This window comes from Xyrauchen texanus, chromosome 34 (assembly GCF_025860055.1).
Source record: "Xyrauchen texanus isolate HMW12.3.18 chromosome 34, RBS_HiC_50CHRs, whole genome shotgun sequence".
In the NCBI taxonomy this organism is placed as follows: domain Eukaryota; kingdom Metazoa; phylum Chordata; class Actinopteri; order Cypriniformes; family Catostomidae; genus Xyrauchen; species Xyrauchen texanus.
Window position 1 is genome coordinate 34,612,463 of NC_068309.1, and position 22,106 is coordinate 34,634,568.

The 22,106-nt window shown below is 40.1% G+C and overlaps 1 protein-coding gene across 1 annotated transcript; it reads left to right on the forward strand.

Annotated features, from left to right (window-relative positions):
- The first annotated feature begins 486 nt into the window (after positions 1-486).
- Positions 487-20,831, forward strand: LOC127627960 (E3 ubiquitin-protein ligase RNF14-like). The gene is made up of 7 exons (XM_052104588.1): positions 487-643; positions 1,145-1,275; positions 3,595-4,092; positions 4,182-4,404; positions 11,312-11,484; positions 18,953-19,083; positions 20,119-20,831. The coding sequence occupies exons 1-7, from the start codon at positions 493-495 to the stop codon at positions 20,153-20,155; spliced, it is 1,344 nt and encodes a 447-aa protein (XP_051960548.1). The 5' UTR covers positions 487-492; the 3' UTR covers positions 20,156-20,831.
- The last annotated feature ends 1,275 nt before the right edge of the window (positions 20,832-22,106 follow it).

Consider the following 22,106-nt stretch of genomic DNA (forward strand, 5'->3'; position numbering starts at 1 on the left):
AAAAGAGGTGGCATGTCCAATTCAACAGCTCAGTCTCAAGGAAGTTTCAGAATGGCTAAAATCATTTACAGCACCTTTAAAATCTTCCCTTTCAACACAAGAACTGCTGCAACTGGATCACTAGGTCAACTCAAGAACCAATTTAGTCCGATTCACAAACAAATCATTAAGGCCGGTTTTGTGAACTGGATAAACCAATATATTAATTGAAAAGACGACTCATAAAATTATTTGTTCACAAATCATACATCATTGCATCTCTTATGAACAGGTCAAGCAGAGCTAGTGCAAATGTTAAGGTTATTGGAAAATAACTAGTTAAATTTGAAATCGATTCAAAGCTATCCTATATCTTTGGAAGAATGTTCCACAAAAGAAAGTCATAAGTTTGAACAACATGAGTAAATTATGACTTTTGATAAACTACTCCTTTAATAATCGAGTATATTAATCCATTGGTGAAATTTAACAATTGATTTTAGGAATGCTGAAATGTCCAACAACCAGGAAGCCCAAGAAGATGAACTGCTGGCTCTAGCGAGCATATATGATGAAGAAGAGTTTTGCAGGGCAGAATCAGGACAGGAGGGTGAGATCCAGCAGTGCCTTGAACTTCCTCCAAACTTCAAACTGATAGTCAAGGGTGAGATAACATTTATTGATGCTGACTATCACCCCCTGGAATCACAAGTTTGAATCCAGGGTATGCTGAGTGACTCCAGCCAGGTCTCCTAAGCAACCAAATTGGCCCGGTTGCTAGGCAGGGTAGAATCACATGGGGTAACCTCCTCGTGGTTCTCGCTCGCATTGGGGCGGGTTGTAAGTTGTACGTAGATCACGGAGAGTTGCATGAGCCTCCATATGCGGAGTCTCCGCGGTGACATGCACAGCAAGCCATGTGATAAACTGCGTGGATTGACGTTTTCAGAAGCAGTGGCAACTGAGACTTGTCTTGCACCTCCTGGATTGAGTTGAGTAACTGCTCCACCACGAGGATCTACGAAGTAGTTGGAATTGGGCATTCCAAATTGGGAGAAAAGGGGGAAAAAAAAAGGGTGAGATAATATTAGTGGGTATTCAAACCAATTACAAGAGGATTTCACCTAATCATTATAAGGTTATGGTTTGTGCATATATCTTACAGGGCAGGCATGTGTAGAGTGTGGTATATCATTTCTACCCCCCTTGGTTCTGAGTTTTGAACTCCCTGCTGATTATCCATCATCATCGCCTCCAGTCTTTACTCTAAGCTCCAAATGGCTCACAAGAGTCCAGGTATGTCTTATTTATAGTAATATTACACTTTTCGATCCAAACTTGAAACTATTATGGTTTCTTTTTCCATCTCTATGATTTAGGGCCTCTGACACCCAGACACTTTAAGGATAGACAAAGTTTAATAAAAACAAATCTGTACAAATACAGTAGAGTTTCAGAACCTTTAGTGTCTGGACCCCCAATAATGCATTCCAGATCTTTGCAGATGTACATCTCTGAAATCATAAAACAGTAGGTATTGCATTGAAGAGCCACATGTGTTGCCAATTCAAAATAATAGTGTACGCTGATCAATCAAATCATTATGACCACTCACAGGCGAAGCGAATAATGTTGATCATCTTCTGACAATGCCACATATCAAGGTCTGGGTAAATTAGTTCTCATAGTCAATGTGTTGAATGCCGGACAAATAGGCAGGAGTAAAGACCCAAGCAACTTTGAAAAGGGCCAAATTGTTATTGCCAGATGAATGGTTCAGAGAATTTCTGAAAGGTGAGTACCTATCCACAGTGGTCTGAGGAGGGACAAACCACAAACCGGCGACAGGGTTGCACGAGGGCAACGAAGGCCATCACGTCTGGTCTTAATTGACAGAAGGTCTACTGTGGCACATGTCACAGAAAATTGTAATGATGGTTATGGGAGAAATGTGACACAACACATAGTGCATCGCACCCTGCTGCGTATTGGGATGCATAGCCACAGACTGGTCAGAGAGCACATGATGACCCGTCCACCGTCAAAAGTGCCTACAATATGGATAATGCATGTCGGAAATGGATCTTGGAGCAGTGCAAGAAGGTCACCTGGTCTGATGAGTCCCCTTTACTTTTACATCACGTGGACGTCCGTGTACACGTGCGCGTGCGCCATTTACTCGGGGAAGTGATGGCACCAGGATGCTTTGTAGGAAGATGACAAGCTGGTGGATCTGGGCAATGTTCTGCTGGGAAACCCTAGGTCATTCATATCAACGTCAGTTTGACATGTGCCACCTACCTAAACATCATTGCAGACCAGGTACACCCCTTCAAGGCAGTAGTATTTCCTGATGGCAGTGGCCTCTTTCAGCAGGATAATGCAACCTGCCACACTGCACACATTGCTTAGGAATGGTTTGAGGAACATGATGAATTGTTCATGGTGTTGCCCTGGACTCCAAATTTGTGTGATGTGCTGGACCGACAAGTCTGATCCACGGTGGCTCCACCTCACAACTTACAGAACTTGAAGTATCTGATGCTAATGTCTTGGTGCCAAGATATCACAGGACAACTTCAGGGGTCTTCTAGAGTCCCATGCCCATTTTGGCAGGACGAGGAGGACCAACAGCATATTAGGCAATGTTTTGGCTCAGTGTATTTTTGGAGTCCCCAAAATTTAGATTTTGACTACTGATTGTGTGTAAATGAATAAAAGGTACATAACTAGTTCCAGTAATATTTGTACTTTGTTTTGTTGGACAAGAAAAACTTTAAATTTTTGGACTCACAACATTGACATATAATGCAACATTTGTGTAAATTTTTTGTGTAATAGACCAACCCATTCCTGTGTAAAAATAAAATAATTATGCTGCCACATTTAATTTTAATGAAGGTTTTTTTTCCTGTAGTTTTGCTCCAAAATCACTGGCGAAATTTTTAATTTTAACCCTCCTTACAAAATAATGGATTACTTAGTAAATATTGATCCACAGCATTTACTAATCTGGATTTCATAATCAATTATGTTTATTTTTCACCAGTAAAAAAATGATCTAAAACAAAACTTTAAGCTGGGGACCTCTGGTTAAGTTGACATGGGATAACCCTGATGCAAAAATAAGAAGTTACTTTAGCAACTGACAATTGATTAACCGGCAGTCGCATTGTCACTTAAGCCATTCATCCAGCACGGTTCTCCTGTCCTGAGTATGGTTAGCTAACGGTGCTGAGAAATCCACGTGTGGAACGGATTGTAATCATCCTGTTTTGAACATCCAATATTTTGGCATAAGACTTCCCTTGCCAGATGCTTACCGTCATGTATTTTAGCAGTGTACGGACCTCAGGAACAGATGAATGTTGAAATGTTCCAAACTGAAGCAGGAAAATGCTCAAGGGACTCCGGGTGAAACGCACGACCCCCCATCCTGAAGCGATCAAAATGCTCATGTGGCAAAATGTTGGAAACCCTCCTCAGAAGAACCTATGGCCTTATGGTGGAAAACAGCCAATTTAAATTATTGTCTGCTTGTATTTCTGATCTGTGCGATATTGTCAGAACCATTAAGGTAATCACTGCTCACTGGCTTATCTTCTGTCTCTAAAGATCACTGCTCTTTGCAAGAGACTGGACGAGCTTTGGGAGGAGAACCAGGGCAGTGTGGTTCTTTTTACCTGGATCCAGTTCCTAAAGGAAGAGACTCTGGAATTCTTGGGCATCCAGTCTCCACTGGAGATCCAAAGCATTGGTGACAAGCTTCAGTGTGAATCTGTCCAGAAGCAATCAGCAGATGCTGATGGAGATAAACTGCAAGAGTTGGACCAACGAGCTGTTCAAGAAGTCGACCCTCATACGGACATCCTAAAGCAGCTGCTGGATTTTGATGAAGCTCAGAAGCAGAAGGTGTTTGATGGGAAGGTCTTCTGTTGTGGGATCTGCTTCTCTGAGAAGCTGGGCTCAAACTGTTTGCTCTTTAAAGAGTGTCAGCATGTCTACTGCAAGACCTGCATGAAGGAATACTTTGAGATCCAGATCAGAGACGGCAATGTCCAGTGCCTTGACTGCCCTGAGCCAAAGTGTACTTCCATAGCCAATCCAACACAGGTAATTATCAAGATAAAGACTGTTTTCTTGTGATTTTGCCATATTGTGAGCCATGAATACAGCTGCAACCCAGTTTGCTTCAATAATAGGTGAAACATCTGGTGGGAGAAGACGAGTTTGCCCGCTATGACCGCCTCCTCCTGCAATCAAGTCTGGACCGAATGACAGATGTTGTTTACTGTCCTCGCAAGAGTTGCTGCATGGCTGTGATGGTGGAACCTGACTCCACAATGGGCATCTGCCCCTCTTGCCGTTACGCCTTCTGCACTAAATGCAAGCAAACCTACCATGGCCTCTCCCTTTGCAAAGAGGGTAAGTGAAGTGTCCCTTCATAAACGCATGTTCAATTGTCACCATTTATTAAATACTACAGTACATGCTTTATGTATTGCCTCGTAAATTGACCCTCTAAATCACTGGTGGCGAGTGGAATGCTCCAAGTTGTTACTCATTAGGACTCTTGGAAATTACGATACTAAACATGTACTGTGACCCCAACAAGTACACTTCTGGACACTTATAAGAATATTAATTTTAATGTATTAAATATCAATCCAAGCAGCATCTTCAGACAAATTAAGTTTGACCTTTTCTCAGAACTAGTTTCACTATTCCAGGCCATGTTGTAGTTACTTTCAACCAACTGGTGTCAAGTCCTGCATCCCAATTAATATACCTACTACTATGCTCTAGTATATTCTCTTTTCGGAATGGAAAAATTCATTATTTTGAGTGTGCAGCAAAAACATATGCAAGTATTTGGACATACTATAACGTAATTAAAATTGTTACTTGCATCCTGTCACTGTACACCGACCCATCAATCATCTTTTTAGAGATATCATGACAAGACATTCTTCATTTAAGTTGTTACAACATTTAAGAACTGATGAAGCACCGTCTGTCTCACCTCCATGTTTGTAGTTTTTCCACTTTTAACAACTGTTGTTCTGTATAGCAAACAGTCAAATTTCTCTTCCGTCAAGCAAGGGATTGTGGGCAATATTAGCCAAAAAAGTGTGCACGAATACAACAATACTATATTGTGTGAACAATATATAATAATTTGACCAAACAAACTTTTTATGTAATGTTTTTCTGTTTTAATTTAAATAGCTTTTATACAACAGTACAAACAAGCAAATAATATTGAATAACATCTGCTCCAGACAAAAATTAATAATAATAATAATAATACATTTTATTTATTTGGCGCCTTTCTGGACACTCAAGGTCGCCTTACAACAACGAAAAAGGTACATTAAAACAAAATAAAAACTAATTTTGTTAAAAACTAACATAAAAACATGTTAAAATACATCAGTTAAAAACAATACAAGAGGATAATGCAATAGTAGTCACAATGAGTAGGCTTGTCTAAACAGATGAGTTTTAAGTCTGGATTGGAAGTGTTTGAGAGAATCAGAGTTGCGGAGGTCAGGGGGGAGAGTGTTCCAGAGCTGGGGAGCAGAGCGGCTGAAGGCCCTACTCCCCATAGTGATAAGGCGGGCGGGCGGGACAGTGAGATGAAGAGAAAAGGAGGAACGGAGAGAACGGACTGGTGTGGCAATATGAATGAGGTCAGTCAGATATGAAGGGGCAAGGTTATGGATGGCTTTGAAAGTGAGGAGCAGGATTTTGTAGTGGATACGATGTGAGATGGGGAGCCAGTGGAGCTTTTGAAGAACTGGGGTGATGTGCTTTATGGAGGGTGTGTGAGTGATGATACGTGCAGCAGCATTCTGAACAAGTTGAAGTTTATGGAGGGTTTTTTGAGGAAGGCCAAACAAGAGAGAATTACAGTAATCGATTCGGGAAGTGACAAGGCTGTGAACAAGAACTGCAGTGGAGAGAGGAGTGAGAGCAGGGCGAAGACGGTGGATGTTTCTGAGGTGGAAATAGGCTGAACGAGTAATGTTATTGATGTGTGCATTGAAGCTGAGGGTGCTGTCTAGGAGGACACCCAGACTCTTTACCTGAGGGGAGGGGGAAATGGAGGAGCCGTCAATGAAAATTGAGAAATTGTTTATTTTACTTAAGGTGTATTTGGTACCAGTGAGTAGAAGTTCAGTTTTATTGCTATTAAGTTTGAGAAAATTTGAAGTGAACCAGGACTTTATTTCATGAAGGCAGTTGGTTAGGGAGGAGGGAGGAAGTATACTGTTGGGTTTACTGGAGATGTAGAGCTGGGTGTCATCCGCATAGCAGTGAAAATGAATGTTGTGTTTCCTAAAGATGTGACCAAGGGGGAGAAGATAGATCAGAAAAAAGCATAGGGCCAAGAACAGAACCCTGCGGAACACCAGAGGTGACAGGGAAGGGATGAGAGCTGAAGGACTTTAGCTGAATAAACTGGGAGCGGTCAGAGAGGTAAGAATGGAACCAGGTGAGGGGAATACCAGAGGTGACAGGGAAGGGATGAGAGCTGAAGGACTTTAGCTGAATAAACTGGGAGCGGTCAGAGAGGTAAGAATGGAACCAGGTGAGGGGAATACCAGTGATGCCAATGGAGGAAAGTCTGTCTAGAAGGCTCGAGTGTGAAATGGTGTCAAAGGCTGCACTGAGATCAAGCAGAAGGAGGATGGTTAGTGAACCAGAGTCAGCAGAAAGGAGGAGATCATTGGTAATTTTAAGAAGGGCCGTTTCGGTACTATGGAGAGAACGAAAGCCAGATTGAAAAAGTTCATAAAGATTATTGGAGGAAAGATGGGTATGGAGCTGATCAGCAACAGTTTTTTCAAGAAGTTTGGAGATGTAAGGAAGGTTCGAGATGGGGCGGAAATTATTGAGGTCAGTTGGATCAGAGCCGGGTTTCTTGAGTATGGGAATAACAGCAGCAGTTTTCAGAGAGGGGGGTACAGTACCAGAAGTGAGGGATGCATGAATAATATTAGTAATAAGAGGGGAAAGAGCAGGAATGGAAGCTTTGACAAGAGAAGAGGGGATAGGGTCTAGTTGACAGGACGGGGTTTTTGATTTTTGGATGAGAGTAGAAATCTGGTGTACAGAGGGAATAGTAAATTTTGATAATGTATGGGCTGGATTAAATGATGGTGGAATGAGTGGGTTTAGGACTGACGGACGAAGTTGCTGGTGAATGTGTTGAATTTTTGTGGTGAAAAAAGATGCCAGTTTATTGCAAAAGTCAGAAGAATAGAGATGGTATGGAAGAGAATCTGGTGGTTTTGTGATGTTGGAAATGAGGGAGAAAAGAGCCTTTGAATTACCTTCATTGGAGCTGATTAACCGGGAGTAGTAGGATGTTTTGGCTTTAGAAATGGAGTCTTTGTATTTGAGGATGTGAGTTGTGTACATGTCTTTGTGTATGGTGAGTCCAGTTTTCCTGTGGAGTCTTTCCAGCCGACGGCCTATTGCTTTTTGTTTTCTGAGGGTAGGAGTGAACCAGGGTGATGTGTGAGTGAAGGTGACAGATCGAGTTTTGAGTGATGCCAGAATGTTGAGAATGTTTAGGAGGTGTGTATTGTAATGTGTGAGAAACTCATCTGTCGTAGAAAGGCTATCTGCACTGGGAAGATTATTAATATGAGTTATGAAATAGTCCAAGTTGATGTCCTTGATTTTATGGAAATGAATAGTATGTGATGAATTGGATTTAGTAAAAGACAAATTGACTTTAAATGAAAGAAGCAGATGATCCATGTAAAGGAGGTGATCCAATTGGCCAATTATTTCATACATTTCTTTCCTGCAAGCAAAAAGAGATCCAAAAGAAGCCAAAACATCAAGCACAACATGCTCTCTGCACTTATCTCATATGTGGTACTTTGGTTTTTACTAGTGGTGTTTAACATTGTGCGACCCTGCTTCCCTTCGTGGATGTTGTATTTTGGATTCGCTAAATGCAACGCATAATTTATTTAATTTAAACTGACTGATCTCAGTTCAGGAGAATCTGGGCTGTCATTAAAGTGTTAAACTTTTGACATACATTGTCATGCGACCAAGATCCGTGTTGATCTCAGCTGAGTTTGTCTTTGGGAGAAACACCAAGAAAACTTAATGAGGTTTCTTAACAGATGTAGTTTTTACATTGAAACCTGTTAATTCAAAAGATTAGAATCTGTTTTCATCTGATATTAAATGTTTTTCTGATTAAGATTTTTTTTATTGATTCATACAGATAACAAAGAAAAGAAAAACATATATATACACAGAATCAACATTTAACCCACACTATTACCCCTCAACTTTCCCAGTCCCAAAGCCAAACCCCACCCTGACCCTCAACAAACATCCAAGTGGTTATATAGAAGTATACACACAAATAAAAAAAAAGTATAATAATCACACACGTTTAAACTATGCTTCTCTCTCCACTGCTCCTTTCCGAGAGCCCCCCAGAAATGCCAAATAGCTGCCCCATTTCCCATTAAACGAATCCTAGGTCCCCTGCCTTCTACATGACACCTCCTCGAAAGCCGGCACCCTCTTACCATTCTGGAAACGAGGGCGCTCCAGCAGACTTCCTTCCCCTTAAAACCACCTGTCTTCCGATCATAACACTTGTCAGGACCCAATTTCTTTATGCGTTTATCCCCTATATTGATGACCGCCCAATCACCTAACATAGAGTCTGGGGCAAAATTAAATTTGAGTGCCCAATTCGTCACACATAAAACTCTGAACCTTCAACCAAAATTCTTGGATCTTACCACACCACCAAAAAACATGGGCATTGCCAGCAGGTGGGTGTGTCTTTAAGACCAAGCCTATACAATCTAGAGGGGGTCCAATAGAATCTGTGTAAAATCTTAAATTGCATAAGGTGCACTCTTGCATCTCTAGATGTAGACTTTAAGTTTTTTTAGAATCCTAGCCCACACCCCCTCCTCCAATACCAAATTCAAATCTTTCTCACTCAGTAATACACTGATTCCTCATGACCTTTACCAAAAGTAGTAATCACCACTCCCAGAGTAACTTCAACTTTAGGGGGGTGTGTGCTACTACCAAAAACAGTACAGAGCAGGTGGCGCAGCTGTAAATACCTAAAGAACTGAGTCCTGGGAATCCCAAAATGTTGAATTTTTAAAGGATCTCAACACTCCACTCTCATATGTGTCACCGAGTGTATTAACCTCCCTCAACAATCCACTCTGACCAGCAGAAAGGGGACTTATTAATACATAATTTTGGGTTAAGCCATATGTTCGAGGAAATGTTTAAATAAATGTCCGACTTAAACACTCTGGACACTTTTGTCCATACCTAGTGCAAATGCGAGATAAAGGGGTGGAACGTAACTTCTCCAATTAGTTTGATAGAAAGGCTTTGCAATGGTGAAATAGGGGCAAGAACTTCCAGTTCAATACAAAACCAGGGAGGGGCTCTCTTAGGTGGAAGTGTCCAATGAGCCAAATGTCTGAGACCAAATGCATAATAATAAAACAAAATATTGGGAAGGATTAACCCACCTTTGTCAATCAGCCCATGCAGCTTACTAATATGTAATCTGGGATGTTTACCATTCCAAATGAAGGACTTGGTTTTGCTATCAAATTGCTTGAAATAAGAGATTGGTACATCAACAGGGAGAGATTGTGGCAGGTAGTTGAATTTTGGAATACAATTCATTTTAATATTTAATAGTTTAATAATTTAATAGTTTTATGGGTTTCTCCATTCACCACCATAGTTTGTTTGTTTTGTATTTCTCCTCTTTTCACCCCAATTTTTGGAATGCCCAATTCCTACTACTTACTAGGTCCTTGTGGTGGTGCGGTTACTCACCTCAATCCGGGTGGCGGAGGACAAGTCTCAGTTGCCTATTGAACTGTTTCAGTGGCATCACATTTTCCACACAGCTGCCATAATTGTGACCATCAGCAGGAGAAAACAATGGTGGTGAATGGAAGGGGGTACCTCATCGAGGATTGATGCTGAATACCACCCCTGGAGTCACGAGTTCGAATCCAGGGTGTGCTGAGTGACTAGAAGCTACTAAATTGGCAACTAATTTGGCCCGGGTTGCTAGGGAGGGTAAGGTCACATGGGGTAACCTCCTCGTGATCGCGATTAAGGGTTCTCGCTCTCAATGGGGCGCGAGTAGCATGAGCCTCCACATGCTGCAAGTCTCTGTGGTGTCATGCACAATGAGTCACGTGATAAGATGTGTGTATTGACTGTCTCTGAAGCGGAGGCAACTGAGACTTGTCCTCCACCACCCGGAGTGGGGCGAGTAACCACACCACCACGAGGACCTACTAAGTAGTGGGAATTGGGAAATCCAAATTGGGATAATAAAATAATATTAATTATCAGAATTGGCCGATACATTTTCCAGTTTGGCCGATTTTATTCTTGAGGGCACCGAAAATCGCCTGCTTGCATGTGAAGAGCCTGAGACGTGTAAACGGCCACTTTGTTTTGTGCCATCTTGTTACTGCAATAAGAGACCGGTGTGCAACACAGTGTCATTTAAACGGTCCACTTATCAGCGCTGCGGCAGACGCGTTTGAGCTCATAATGTTGAAGTACTCGCCTGTTCCATTCTCCTCAACAGTTCCCAGGAACTTTAACCCTTTTGTCTAATGATAAAAAGGCAAATATAAATAAAACTCATATCACCGTCTGCAAATATGTGCATATCTCGTTTAAACAGATGTAATAAACCAACCTCACGAAAATCCAGCGTTTTCTTCCCGTCGAGCCCTCATATATTCTTCTGAATCTCGTTTTCCATCAACCAGAATCAAAGACTTCAGGATCAAATGTACCTCTCATTCACAAATCATGATGGTTCGTCTGTGAAATTAAAGTAGGTGATCCAGGCCATTTAAACCATCAGGAGATTGAGGCTCGTGCTTGATCCGCACGATCGTGTGAGTGCAACTTCAAGGCTGCGTCCGAAACAAGAAAAGGCTGCCTCCCGAGGCTGTATACGGACATACAATGAAAATAAAATGCTTTTCAAACTGTTCGGAGACCAGTTTCCTTAAGAGTAGGCTACCATTCATTCAAAAAAACTGTCAGTTAAGATATTAACTGATTAGGTAGCAAGTCTGCTGCGCGTCAAACCTGATTTGATCGGAGGTCTGAAAAGTTTGAGAACCGCTTGATGCAGTATAATATTAAGGTAAATTATTATATAGCCTGAAGAAAAATATATAATTGTTAATGTTCTATTGCACCTTGCTGTCTATAAAAAGACACTCTTATTTCCATCTGCACAGTTTATAGGTCTGCTTTTCTTTAACAGATGAGGTTCTCAGGTTGCTGGAAGTGTACCAAGCTGCAAGTGCAGCAGAGAAGATGCGACTTAACAAGGAATACAAGAGGATGATCTTTAAGAGAGCGAAGAATGAGGCTTTAAGTGAAAAATATGTGAAGAATAACTGCAAGCAGTGTCCCTCCTGTGGCGCTAACATACAGGTCAGCACCCACTGCCTGAGTACTGCACACAAAAATCGAATTTGTGTTGGTCAAAGCTGGTGTGGTCTTTGGCTAGATTTTCAGAAATGCTTTCAGATAAATGATTTGAAATAGCAAAGAATAATTGACCCAGAAAATACATATGACATGAATTAGGTACAGTCTGATGAGATTTTATCCTAAATTCCATGGATTTGATCCTACATTAAGAATGTAACGAACAATGATGTGAAAATGTTATTATACTTACACCATGTTTTAAAAACATTTTGATGCCAAGGACCCACAAATATGATGATTCCCTTGTAAGGGACCCCTTTAAATAAAGGCAGCTATGTATCTTCATGTACAACCCCAATTCTGAAAAAGTTGGGACATTATAAAGAATGCTAATAAAATAAAAAGGAGTGATTTGTAAATTATATTCACTCTTTGCTATATTGAAAGCACTTCAACTACACATTATATGATGTTTTACCCTGTGAATTAAATGTTTTTTTTGTTTTTTTAACGTAAAGTCATTTAAAATCAGTTGGGACAGTTGAGTGTTTTTTTATACTGTGAAACATCACCATTTATTCTAATAACACTTATTAAGCATTTAGGCACTGAAGTCACAAGTTTATTAAGTCCATTATGCAGGTCTTCAGTTGCACTATTTTACAGGGTCTTTGTTGCCGGATGGTGTGATTCATAATGCACCACACATTCTCAATTGCAGATGGTCAGGACTTCAGGCAGGATAATCTAGCACCTGCACTCTCTGCATAATTTCATGCATTCATGGTGTTCTCACAGATGTGAGTTTCCCATTCCATACAGAAACTGGCTTTTGGACCTGACGCTAATAACAGCTTGGATGGTCCTTTTGCTCTTTGGCCCGGAGAACACAACGGGTGTGTTTTTCAAAAACGATTTGAAATGTGGACCACTGTTCCACTGTTCTACTTTCCATCTAAGATGAGACTGAACTTCCAGACAGTGTTGATGTAGGGCTTCTGCTTTGCATAGTAAAGTCTTAACTTGCATCTATGGATGCAGCGGTGAGTGGTGTTGACTAGCAAAGGTTAACTAAAGTAATCCCAAGCCCATGTTCATGATATCCATTACAGATGAATGATGTTTTTTAAGACAGTAATGGCTGAGGGATCAGAGATCATGCTTGAAGGACTTGGCTGTTTTTGGAGGCTCCTTGTATACAATGACACAATTGCCTGTTGAACATCTCCTGTTTCACATCACCTTGTTATTTCATCTCGTCAAATTCAAAATTAGAATTTATTTATTGCCAAGTAGGTTTTCACATACAAGGAATTTTCCTTGGTGTTTGATGCATACAATAACAATAAACATAGTAAGATAAATAATAAACTATATTTAAGATACAATATAAAATATATTAATAAAGGAGCTGTACAGTTGTGCAAAATATGTGATGTTGTGCAGGGATGTGCAAAATATGTGCAGAATATGAACCATAGAATGTGCAAATGTTCACAGGAAAGTTCACAGTTTGAGTTTAAAAAGTGCAATAGACCAGATAAATGTTCTTTACCTTGACGCCAGATGCGGCGTCAGCCGATTTTGCCGGGTCTTCAGCCCTGAATGTTTTGAGTGTAGCCCCGAATGTATTTGGAAATGTTGACTGACAAATATGAAACCGGACAATAGCCTATGTAAACCCCCGAAATCATAAGTTGCCTTATTTCATTGTGCTTTGGCTTTTCTCATACCGCATACAGCCTGTAAAAATAGACATAGGTCTTAAAGATAATCTAGCCAATAGAATAAGTTTCTTTGCTGTCGGTAGCCTATGGGCTACTCCGTTTCTTCCTCTCTGTTGAATATGCAGCAGGTAGGGGAGGAGTTGACATCAACTAACGTTACTTTTTGGCGAGTTAACAGCCGTTAGCTGGAAAGACAGCAAAAATGAAGCAAATCATGCTTTGGAGATTTTTCCGAAAGAAGTCAGTGGGTAGCCAGGAACACTAGTTTTATCACACTGCACTTGTAACGAGAGCCAGCAGGTAGATAGCTGTGCAGTGTGTAAACCTCACTCTCCTGACCTCAAAAGGTGTGTAAACGACTGATGCAACTTGTTAGCTCCTTGATAGCGCATACGCCTCTCACGCCGGAGACGACAGTTCGAGTCCTGTCCTTAGCGTACTTTTCTTGTTTATCATGTATTGTTTTCTCTAAGGATAATCAATGAGCATTAGCATAAAATGTATGTGTGACTTGTTTTTTGATATTAGTTTGTAGTAAATATACACTTTGATTTGATTAAATGGTTTTGTAGAGGGTAGCAAAGATGAGCTACACACTGAGGAGCAGCAGCAGCAGCTGTGCCAGAATCAGGCATGGAAACTGGTAACAATTAATCAGTCACTTTACTTTAAAGTTAAAAGTGAAACATTGTTTATCCCAATGATCCTAATGAAAGGATTTTGACAGATGAACATGGAGAATTATATACAATTCGATGCCATGGTGTGTCAATGAACTTAGAATAAAGTCATTCATGTATTGCTTTAACTTAGGATCTTATACATCATTTTGACTATATATGTCAAAAAATATACATTATTTATATAAAAAAAAAAAATTTACCTCACTTTACTCACTATAATATAACTCTTTTGTGATGACTTTATGGTAATGTACATGAAAATTCAAGAATCATGATAGATCTTAGGGCAATCCCACTGATCTGCTCTTCCCAATACATTTTCTTCAACGCTATTGGTCTACACTTTGAAATATGTAGCACTTGATGAATTAGTTGTTTGAAGCTGATTTGCAATAAGTTATGTGCTGTATCTGTTCTTTTGCATCACAGATGATTCAGGGAGGAGAGAGGAAGTTGAGGATAGTACTAGAGTGGAAGATTTAGGAACTGTAGAAACAGGCCCAGCAAGAGCAGAACTCAAAGAATACCCTCTCACCAGCTTTGAACTACAGAGAAGTGGTTGCTAGTGTGAAAATAAAATTGTCTGGGCTAAGCCCCAGATGTCCTTCAATGCTGGAAACGCCTCTGCTTGACGCAAGACAGATGTGGAAACTATATTAATGTAATGTGTAGTGTCTATGGAGGTGGGATAAGAGACAGTGTCAAGAGTGTCATAAACCTTGGTTATGAGGCCAGCAGCAGACAGGAAGAAACTGTTCTTGTGGAGTGAGGTTTTGGTCCCAATAGACCTAAGCCTCAAGAGGGGAGTGTCTCAAAGAAATTGTGTCCTGGGTGGGAGGGGTCGGCCACAATCTTTTCTGCCCACCTCAGGGTCCTGGAGGCATACAGGTCCTGGATAGATGGCAGATTGCAGCCAATCACCTTCTCAGCTGAACAAATGACATGCTGCAGTCTGCTTTTGTCCTTGGCAGTGGCAGCAGCGTACCAGATGGTGATGGAGGAGGTGAGGATGGACTCAGTGATGGAGGTGCACCATCATTGTCTTCGGCAGGTTGAACTTCTTAAGCTGCCGCAGGAATTACATCCTCTGCTGTGTTTTTTATTTAGAGAGCTAATGTTCAGCTCCCACTTGAGGTCCTGGGAGATGATGGTTCCCAGGAAGCGGAATGACTCCACAGTGTAAACTGGAGAGTCACACAGGATGATGGGGTGGGTGGGCCTGTGTTCTTCCTGAAATCTACAACCATCACCACTGTCTTCACAACATTGAGCTCCAAGTTGATCTGACTGCACCAGGTCACCAGATGATCAATCTCCCGCCTGTAGGCGGACTCATCCCCATCAAAGATGAGCCCAATGAGGGTGGTGTCATCCGCAAACATCAGGAGCTTGACAGACTGGTGACTGGAGGTGCAGCTGTTAGGGCTGTTAATCAGAAGGTTGTTGGTTCGAACCCCATGGCCACCACCATTGTGCCCTTGAGCAAGGCACTTAACTCCAGTTTGTTCCGGGGGGATTGTCCCTGTAATAAGTGCACTGTAAGTCGCTTTGGATAAAAGCATTTGCCAAATGCATAAATGTAAATGTAAAATAAATGTTGTGTACAGGGAGAAAAGTAGAGGGGAAAGAACACAGCCTTGAGGGGAACCAGTGCTGATGGTCCGGGAGTCAGAGACATGTTTTCCTAGCCTCACATGCTGCCTGCTATTAGTCAAGAAGTCTGTGATCCACCTGCATGTGGAGTCAGGCATACTCAGTTGGGAGAGCTTGTCCTGCAGCAGAGCCAGGATGCTTGTGTTGAAGGCAGAGCTAAAATCCACAAACAAGATCCTGGCGTAAGTTCCTGAGGAGTCCAGGTGCTGGAGAATGAAGTGGAGGGCCATGTTAACTGCATCGTCTACTGACCTGTTAGCTTCCACAGAGGTCAGGGTGACAGGTCTGAAGTCAATAAGTCCTGTGGTCCTTGTTTTTTTGGGGGGACAGGATGATGGTGGAGGTCTTGAAGAAGGCTGGCACATGGCATGTCCCAGTGAGGTGTTAAAGATATCTGTGAACACCGGAGACAGCTGATCAGCACAGTGCTTCAAGGTAGATGGAGAGACAGAGTCTAGCTCGGCTGCTTTGCGGGGGTTCTGTCTATTGGATGGTCTGTTTACGTCTCTCTCCATGATGAAGATAGTTGTCATTGTGGTGGGGGAGGTGGGGGCCTCTGAGGTAATGATCTGTGGAGAGGACCAGGCCCCTTCTGTGATGGGGGATGTGGCTTGTTATTAGTCTTAAATTGCTCCTGTCTCAGCTTTTTTGGAGTGTGTTGCAATCATCTGATTTGAATTTATTGTACATAAAAAAACAAGAAACAATGAAATTTGCAAGATAAAACATCATATACTGTGTACTTGTAGTGCTTTCAATGTAGCAAGGGGTGAATATAATTTACAAATAACTCCTTTTTGTTTTTATTAGCATTTTTCATACTGTCCCAACATTTTCGTAATTGGGGTTGTATAACGATCCATTTATAGAGTGAGAGAAAAATATTATCTGTGTTAGGTTTACAACCTCTCTGACCAAAGTACGCCTGCGCCAGTGCTGCATACGGATAATGGTACACTCGAGCACAGGTGGATAAACTTCACAAAACATAAAAGCTGCTCTTCTCGGCTTCTCGTGAAATGGAAGTTCCTTGCACTGTTTTCCAGTAGTGTTGTTCCCCCACTGCAGAATATACAGCCCCATGGCAAAAGGAACCTTCCTCGAGTTCTAAATTCCCGTTTGCAACCTCTGCTCGTTTGTTACGTGGAAAACAGAAAACAGAAATTATTAGTTCACCTTTCAACTCTTTTGGTCCGAGTCATTCCTTCTTGTCACGTGACAGCCATATGAGTGTTTACGGTAGTCACGTGACAAAAGAAAGAACGACGTGGACAAATAAATTCAATCCAGAGGTGAACTAATCTGTTTCTCAATAATTTGTCCATGGCTGCATTATCAATTTTTCCTTATTTAGACTATAATCAAAGTTTGCGTATGTAGACATGCTGGGGGGGGATTTGTTCATTTTGCTGAAGGAGACTCAAAGGCTGTGTCTCGTTTGGAAGTATGCGTCCTCCGGAGGTCATATTTTTTGGCCACATGTCATCAAGGCTGTCTCATTTTATTTTCTTTCTTTTTTTGTCTTTTTCTTATTTTTGTATCTATTTTCAATGCATTTTATGTATATGCACTTACATTTATACAATTGTTAACCTTTTTTGCATTCCCAATATAAAAAAATATATATAAAAAAATAAAATAAGACAACCTCTAATCTCCGTGGCCGACAAATGTGATCTCCGAAGGATGCATCCTTCCACCCCGAGCGGGATTTCACCAGTGATCTCCAGCATGGGAGTAGGGCACGCTCTCAAGAGTCTATAAATCCATGGCCAATAATCCAATAATTATTATTATTATTATTATTATTATTATTATTATTATTATTTCGTTTTTGCTTGCTAGCTAACAATTAGCATGTGGTACCAGCCTAGGCCACCAGGTGCCACTATCAGTAAGCATGAAATCTTATGCTTACAAGGTGACAGATGACAACTGTGGTTCTTGATCTGTTTATTTACTTTGTTGTATTACCTCGTGCATCAGTGTCCCGTTAACAATAACACACCTGATTCAATTTATGAGAGGGAGTATATACAGTATTTGTCCTAATAGAATTTACTTAAAAATATACAAATGTTTGCTAAGTTTTATAGACATATATTGCCTCTTTATATATACCGGCATTCACAAATAATTCACAAGTTATTATTGTTATTTTAAAATATTTCATAATTATTTATAATAAATAATAATTTATTTTTATTAATATTAATAATTTGCTTTGTTGACAAACATGGTGATACTGGCACATGGTATCTCCTGTTTCTTATCTCTTTCGCTTAGCTTCGCCTTCTTTTCCCAGGATTGACTAAGATGAGGTGAGCGATCGACACGGGTTGGTGTGCACGTGCACTTTAACGAACTTTAACGAAATAACAAAATCACCACTTCGCCACTGTGACTCCTGTATTACCTAAAATCCTTGCGGTTTAGAGCAGGCAGACAAAACACTCTAAAGCAGTGTTTCTCAACTGGTGGGTCACAGGTTTCTTCGGACAGGTACAGCAGGTACTGAACATGCCATGGTTCCCCCATTGAAACATTTTCAGCGGCCGTCCACACTCAGTGCTTCCCCTCATTTAACAGAACAAGGACAACCAGACAGCCACATGGCGTTTGAACACGAAGCGTGCACCATTTCCTCAAGCAGCTCTGCATCTTCCTTTAACTAGACACGGTGCCGTGGTTGAAGCTGTCGCATCGCTCTAAAGAGTTCATTGATTTGAGCAACTCTAACACAAGTCCCATTTAAACACAGCACTGAAAACAGTGAGAGGTGTCGTAATGGTCAAAGACGTCTATCTAGCAAATGTTTACATGGGCCAACGATTTAATAAAGCATCGATATTCCCAGTGGTTAATGTCATCAAACAACCACACTTGTCACACTTCACGACGAATGCCATATGAAACATAGTAACCTGAGGTATATTCATTTAATTGGGGGATATCATGTTTTAATAGACTCTCCAACATTATAGATGTTTCTTGGTGTTGCCTCTTGAGGATAAAAAAATGTTTTTAAGAGGAAAAATCTTATTTTGAAAGATAACAAATTTGAGAGAGAAATAAAACATTTGGAGAGAGAGAACAAAATGGGCTCAGGAAGGCACAAAGACACCTAAAAAAAACATTTTTACATGCCTCGTTTTACGTATCTATGCATTTTCCTGGAGTGTAATTAAATTGTGCGTCACATTTGCTTTTTATGACACTATTGTTTAAGTTTAGGTTTAAGGTTTAGGGTAGGAAGGTTGTTTTTTGTTATTTAAAACTTAATAGAGCCTTAATCTGTTTGGGAGAACACTTAACACACTTTTAGAAAATGATGCCACAGTTATGTAATTTCAATGAGATCCATTAAACTGCATTTTGTGCTTCTCTTCTGTTTCATTTCTGTAGAAGGATGAGGGCTGTAACAAGATGAGCTGTTCTTCCTGTAGGCAGAATTTCTGCTGGATTTGCCTAAAAGTTCTCAACAATATGAACCCCTATGATCACTTCAATATCTCTAACACACCATGCTTTAATCAGTGAGTCTCATATACACAGCCCTTATAATGTGTTTCAGTCTCTATAGCTGTCTCTAGACATCAGTTTTGTCTTTGACTTGCTTGAGCAACCATACAGAACAACTCAATACTTGACTGATTACTATTGTATTTATTTAGATGGAAATCTTGCACTCTATATTAAAATGATAGTTCTCACATTAATAAAAATTCTGTCATTATTTTTTACCCTAATGTCATTTTAAACCACACTTTTTCAGGGAAAACAAAAGGTGATATTTTTAAGGATATCCCGGCCATTCTTTTAATTATTATGAAAGCTTATAGCGACTGGGTTTGTCAAGCTCCAAAATGACATAAAAAAGTGGTCCGTATGACTTGTGCGCTATACTGTATTCCAAGTCCACATGACCAAAATGTATGTCATTATTCACTTACATTTTTCCCTTTCCGCCACAGCTCTTAAATCAAGTGTGGCGCTATTAGAAGTGTCCCAATAATTTTGACATTAGTGACATTAAACGTAATAAGTTCTCACATGTTTCGTGACCAAACATCATTGACGTCAAACCTGATGTGACGTGTCTTATCATATTTGATTTGCGAGCAACAACAGAAGGCAAGATTCTCAGTGAATAACAACTTACATTTTTTTCTATCAAGCTATCAATGACTTCAGGAGACTAGTGGAAGAAAGATAAATTATCATATTAGTCTACTTGTATTTTTTTCATTTTGGAGCTTAACAGCACCAAATGTCTCTATCCACTTTCAGTACAAGTAAAAGAGTGGCTAGGACATTCTGCACAATTTCTCCTTTTGTGTTCCACAGATAAAAGTCATACAGGTTTGGAACAACATAAATGTAAATGATGACAGAATTGTTATTTCTGGGAGAGCAGTTTTGAATGTACAAGAAATAGTGATGTTTTTGACTTGAAATTGTCCTTGTCTGAAGCTACAGTACTTGCCTTCAAAGACAAGTACTGAAGAGCATACCTCAAGCAGTATCTTGCTGTGATTTTGTTTAAAATATGACTATTACTTTCTTTGTAGATTACATGATGAAATGGCAGCACAGGGGGCTCAATGAAGTCGACTGATCCACCATAATGAAAAGCTCATATCTCTCTATGCACTTTATCCAGTGCACTTAGCATTCTACTTCCGTTTATTGATTAGCTTTTATGTTGTCAGAGGCAGTCTTTTGAAAATGTACAATTCTTTTTCACTTTTATTCTACTTTTTGAAGGATTTAACAGTCGTTATTTTCATTATGCAAAGGAGCATCCCTTTAAACGGCTTTGATGAACATTTGTAAGCAAACCTTATGCTAAGCATTAGGGACAACCAAAAAAACCTTCCTTTATTTGTATAGCGCTTTTCACAACACACATTCTTTCAAAGCAGCTTTACAAAAAACGAAGCTGTAATGTCTGTAATGTCTTAAAGTCATCATTGTGCAGTTTGCTGAAAAATGCGATTGTAGATTATGCCTTAAAATATTATTTGTCTTCAGTCTCCCAGTTAATGTTGGTTTACAAGCAAAGGATTTTATCCTGTGTTTGATTTGTTTATGTTAGAAAATAAAGGAACCTTAATAGTAGGGGGGACTGAGGGCAATCTTAACATTAAAGTCAAGTAAAAAAGAACTTGAAATACAGTGTGGTTTTTTAACTCTTTGTTTACATATTTTTATAAACATATTTAATAAAATGATTAGATTATAGATTATATTTAGGACTAGGTGATCAATCCCTTGTGTGTTGCACATACCTTGAGGCCTTGCTGTTATGAGTAGGAATGATGATGACGTCTCAGGATTTTCAAGTGGGCACCCTCTTTCCTCAGTGTTTCACTGATGACCCACTACACCTCCAGAGGGTTCAGCAATGAGGCCTGGCATCCCAGGCTCATCCCCCTTGACGTCAACTCGTTCTTGATGTTACTTTTGTCTCTCCTCTTAATCCAGAGCCACTGGTTTGCCCTTTCAGCTGCACTGGAAAGGGCTTTGATGGGTTGCCATTGGGCCTGGCCTCGGATTCCCATGTCCTTAAGCAGCCTGGTACTTGACATGTTAATGAAGCCTCTGCAGCCAACTATTTAAAAAATAGAAAAACATGTAAATTATTGTATTAAATATATGAAAAATATATTTTTAGATGTTTTATAAAACAATTACAATATTTTTATATTTTTTAATCTTAAAGAGTATTGTGAAGTTTTCTTTAGTTTACTCCATTTGACCAGAAATAACTTTGCTTTTTTTAAAAGTTTAAATATCTGATATACGTATATATTTAAGCAATATCACACAAGCAAGAGTGCGATATGGCCATACATCAGCACTGCTGTGATTCGGCCGCAGGCACAAGGCTGTAGGTAATCACAGCAGTGCTGATTTAGGGCCATATCGCACTCTTGCTCATGTGATATTGCTTGTATACAACAGTTAAATAAAAAATTAATAAAAAAAAAAATAGGTAAAATTGAGTACGGTCATAAAAAAATGCATTTGTGCACGGAACTACTTTCTTACGCCATGGATCAGAATCTGCTGTTGCTGGTTCAAAACAAATGATGTGACCAAGACTCTCAAAAACATCACTTTAGATTGATTAGTATCATGGCTTGTGCTGTTTCTAACATGTTATTGGAGAAACAAGTGTGTGTGTGTGTGTGTGTGTGTGTGTGTGTGTGTGTGTGTGTGTGTGTGTGTGTGTGTGTGTGTGTGTGAGAGAGAGAGAGATTGAAAATAAATAAAATGGTTAGCATTTATATGAAATCTACTTATTTATTTGCATCACATAATATATTATTATAATAAAAAGATTAAATTGACAGTCATTTGGTTTGATGTATGCAACTCTGATTCTGGCAGATTCTAGCACGTTCATATTTTGTTCAGCCCCCCAAAGAATTTCAAAGACAAGCTAAATGAACAAACCTGTTCCCTTCACGTCCAATGCTTCACCGTCTGATCAGGGTATAAATGTCCTACATAATTGGCCTCTGACTGTTATGAAGGCAGACGAAGGCAGACG

Excerpts from the sequence above, each read along its gene's own strand:
- LOC127627960 (XM_052104588.1), top strand. The coding sequence starts at position 493 with ATGTCCAACAACCAGGAAGCCCAAGAAGATGAACTGCTGGCTCTAGCG. Across the intron at positions 1,276-3,594 it reads AATGGCTCACAAGAGTCCAG|ATCACTGCTCTTTGCAAGAG; the intron begins GTATGTCTTATT and ends CTGTCTCTAAAG. Across the intron at positions 11,485-18,952 it reads CCTGTGGCGCTAACATACAG|AAGGATGAGGGCTGTAACAA; the intron begins GTCAGCACCCAC and ends TCATTTCTGTAG.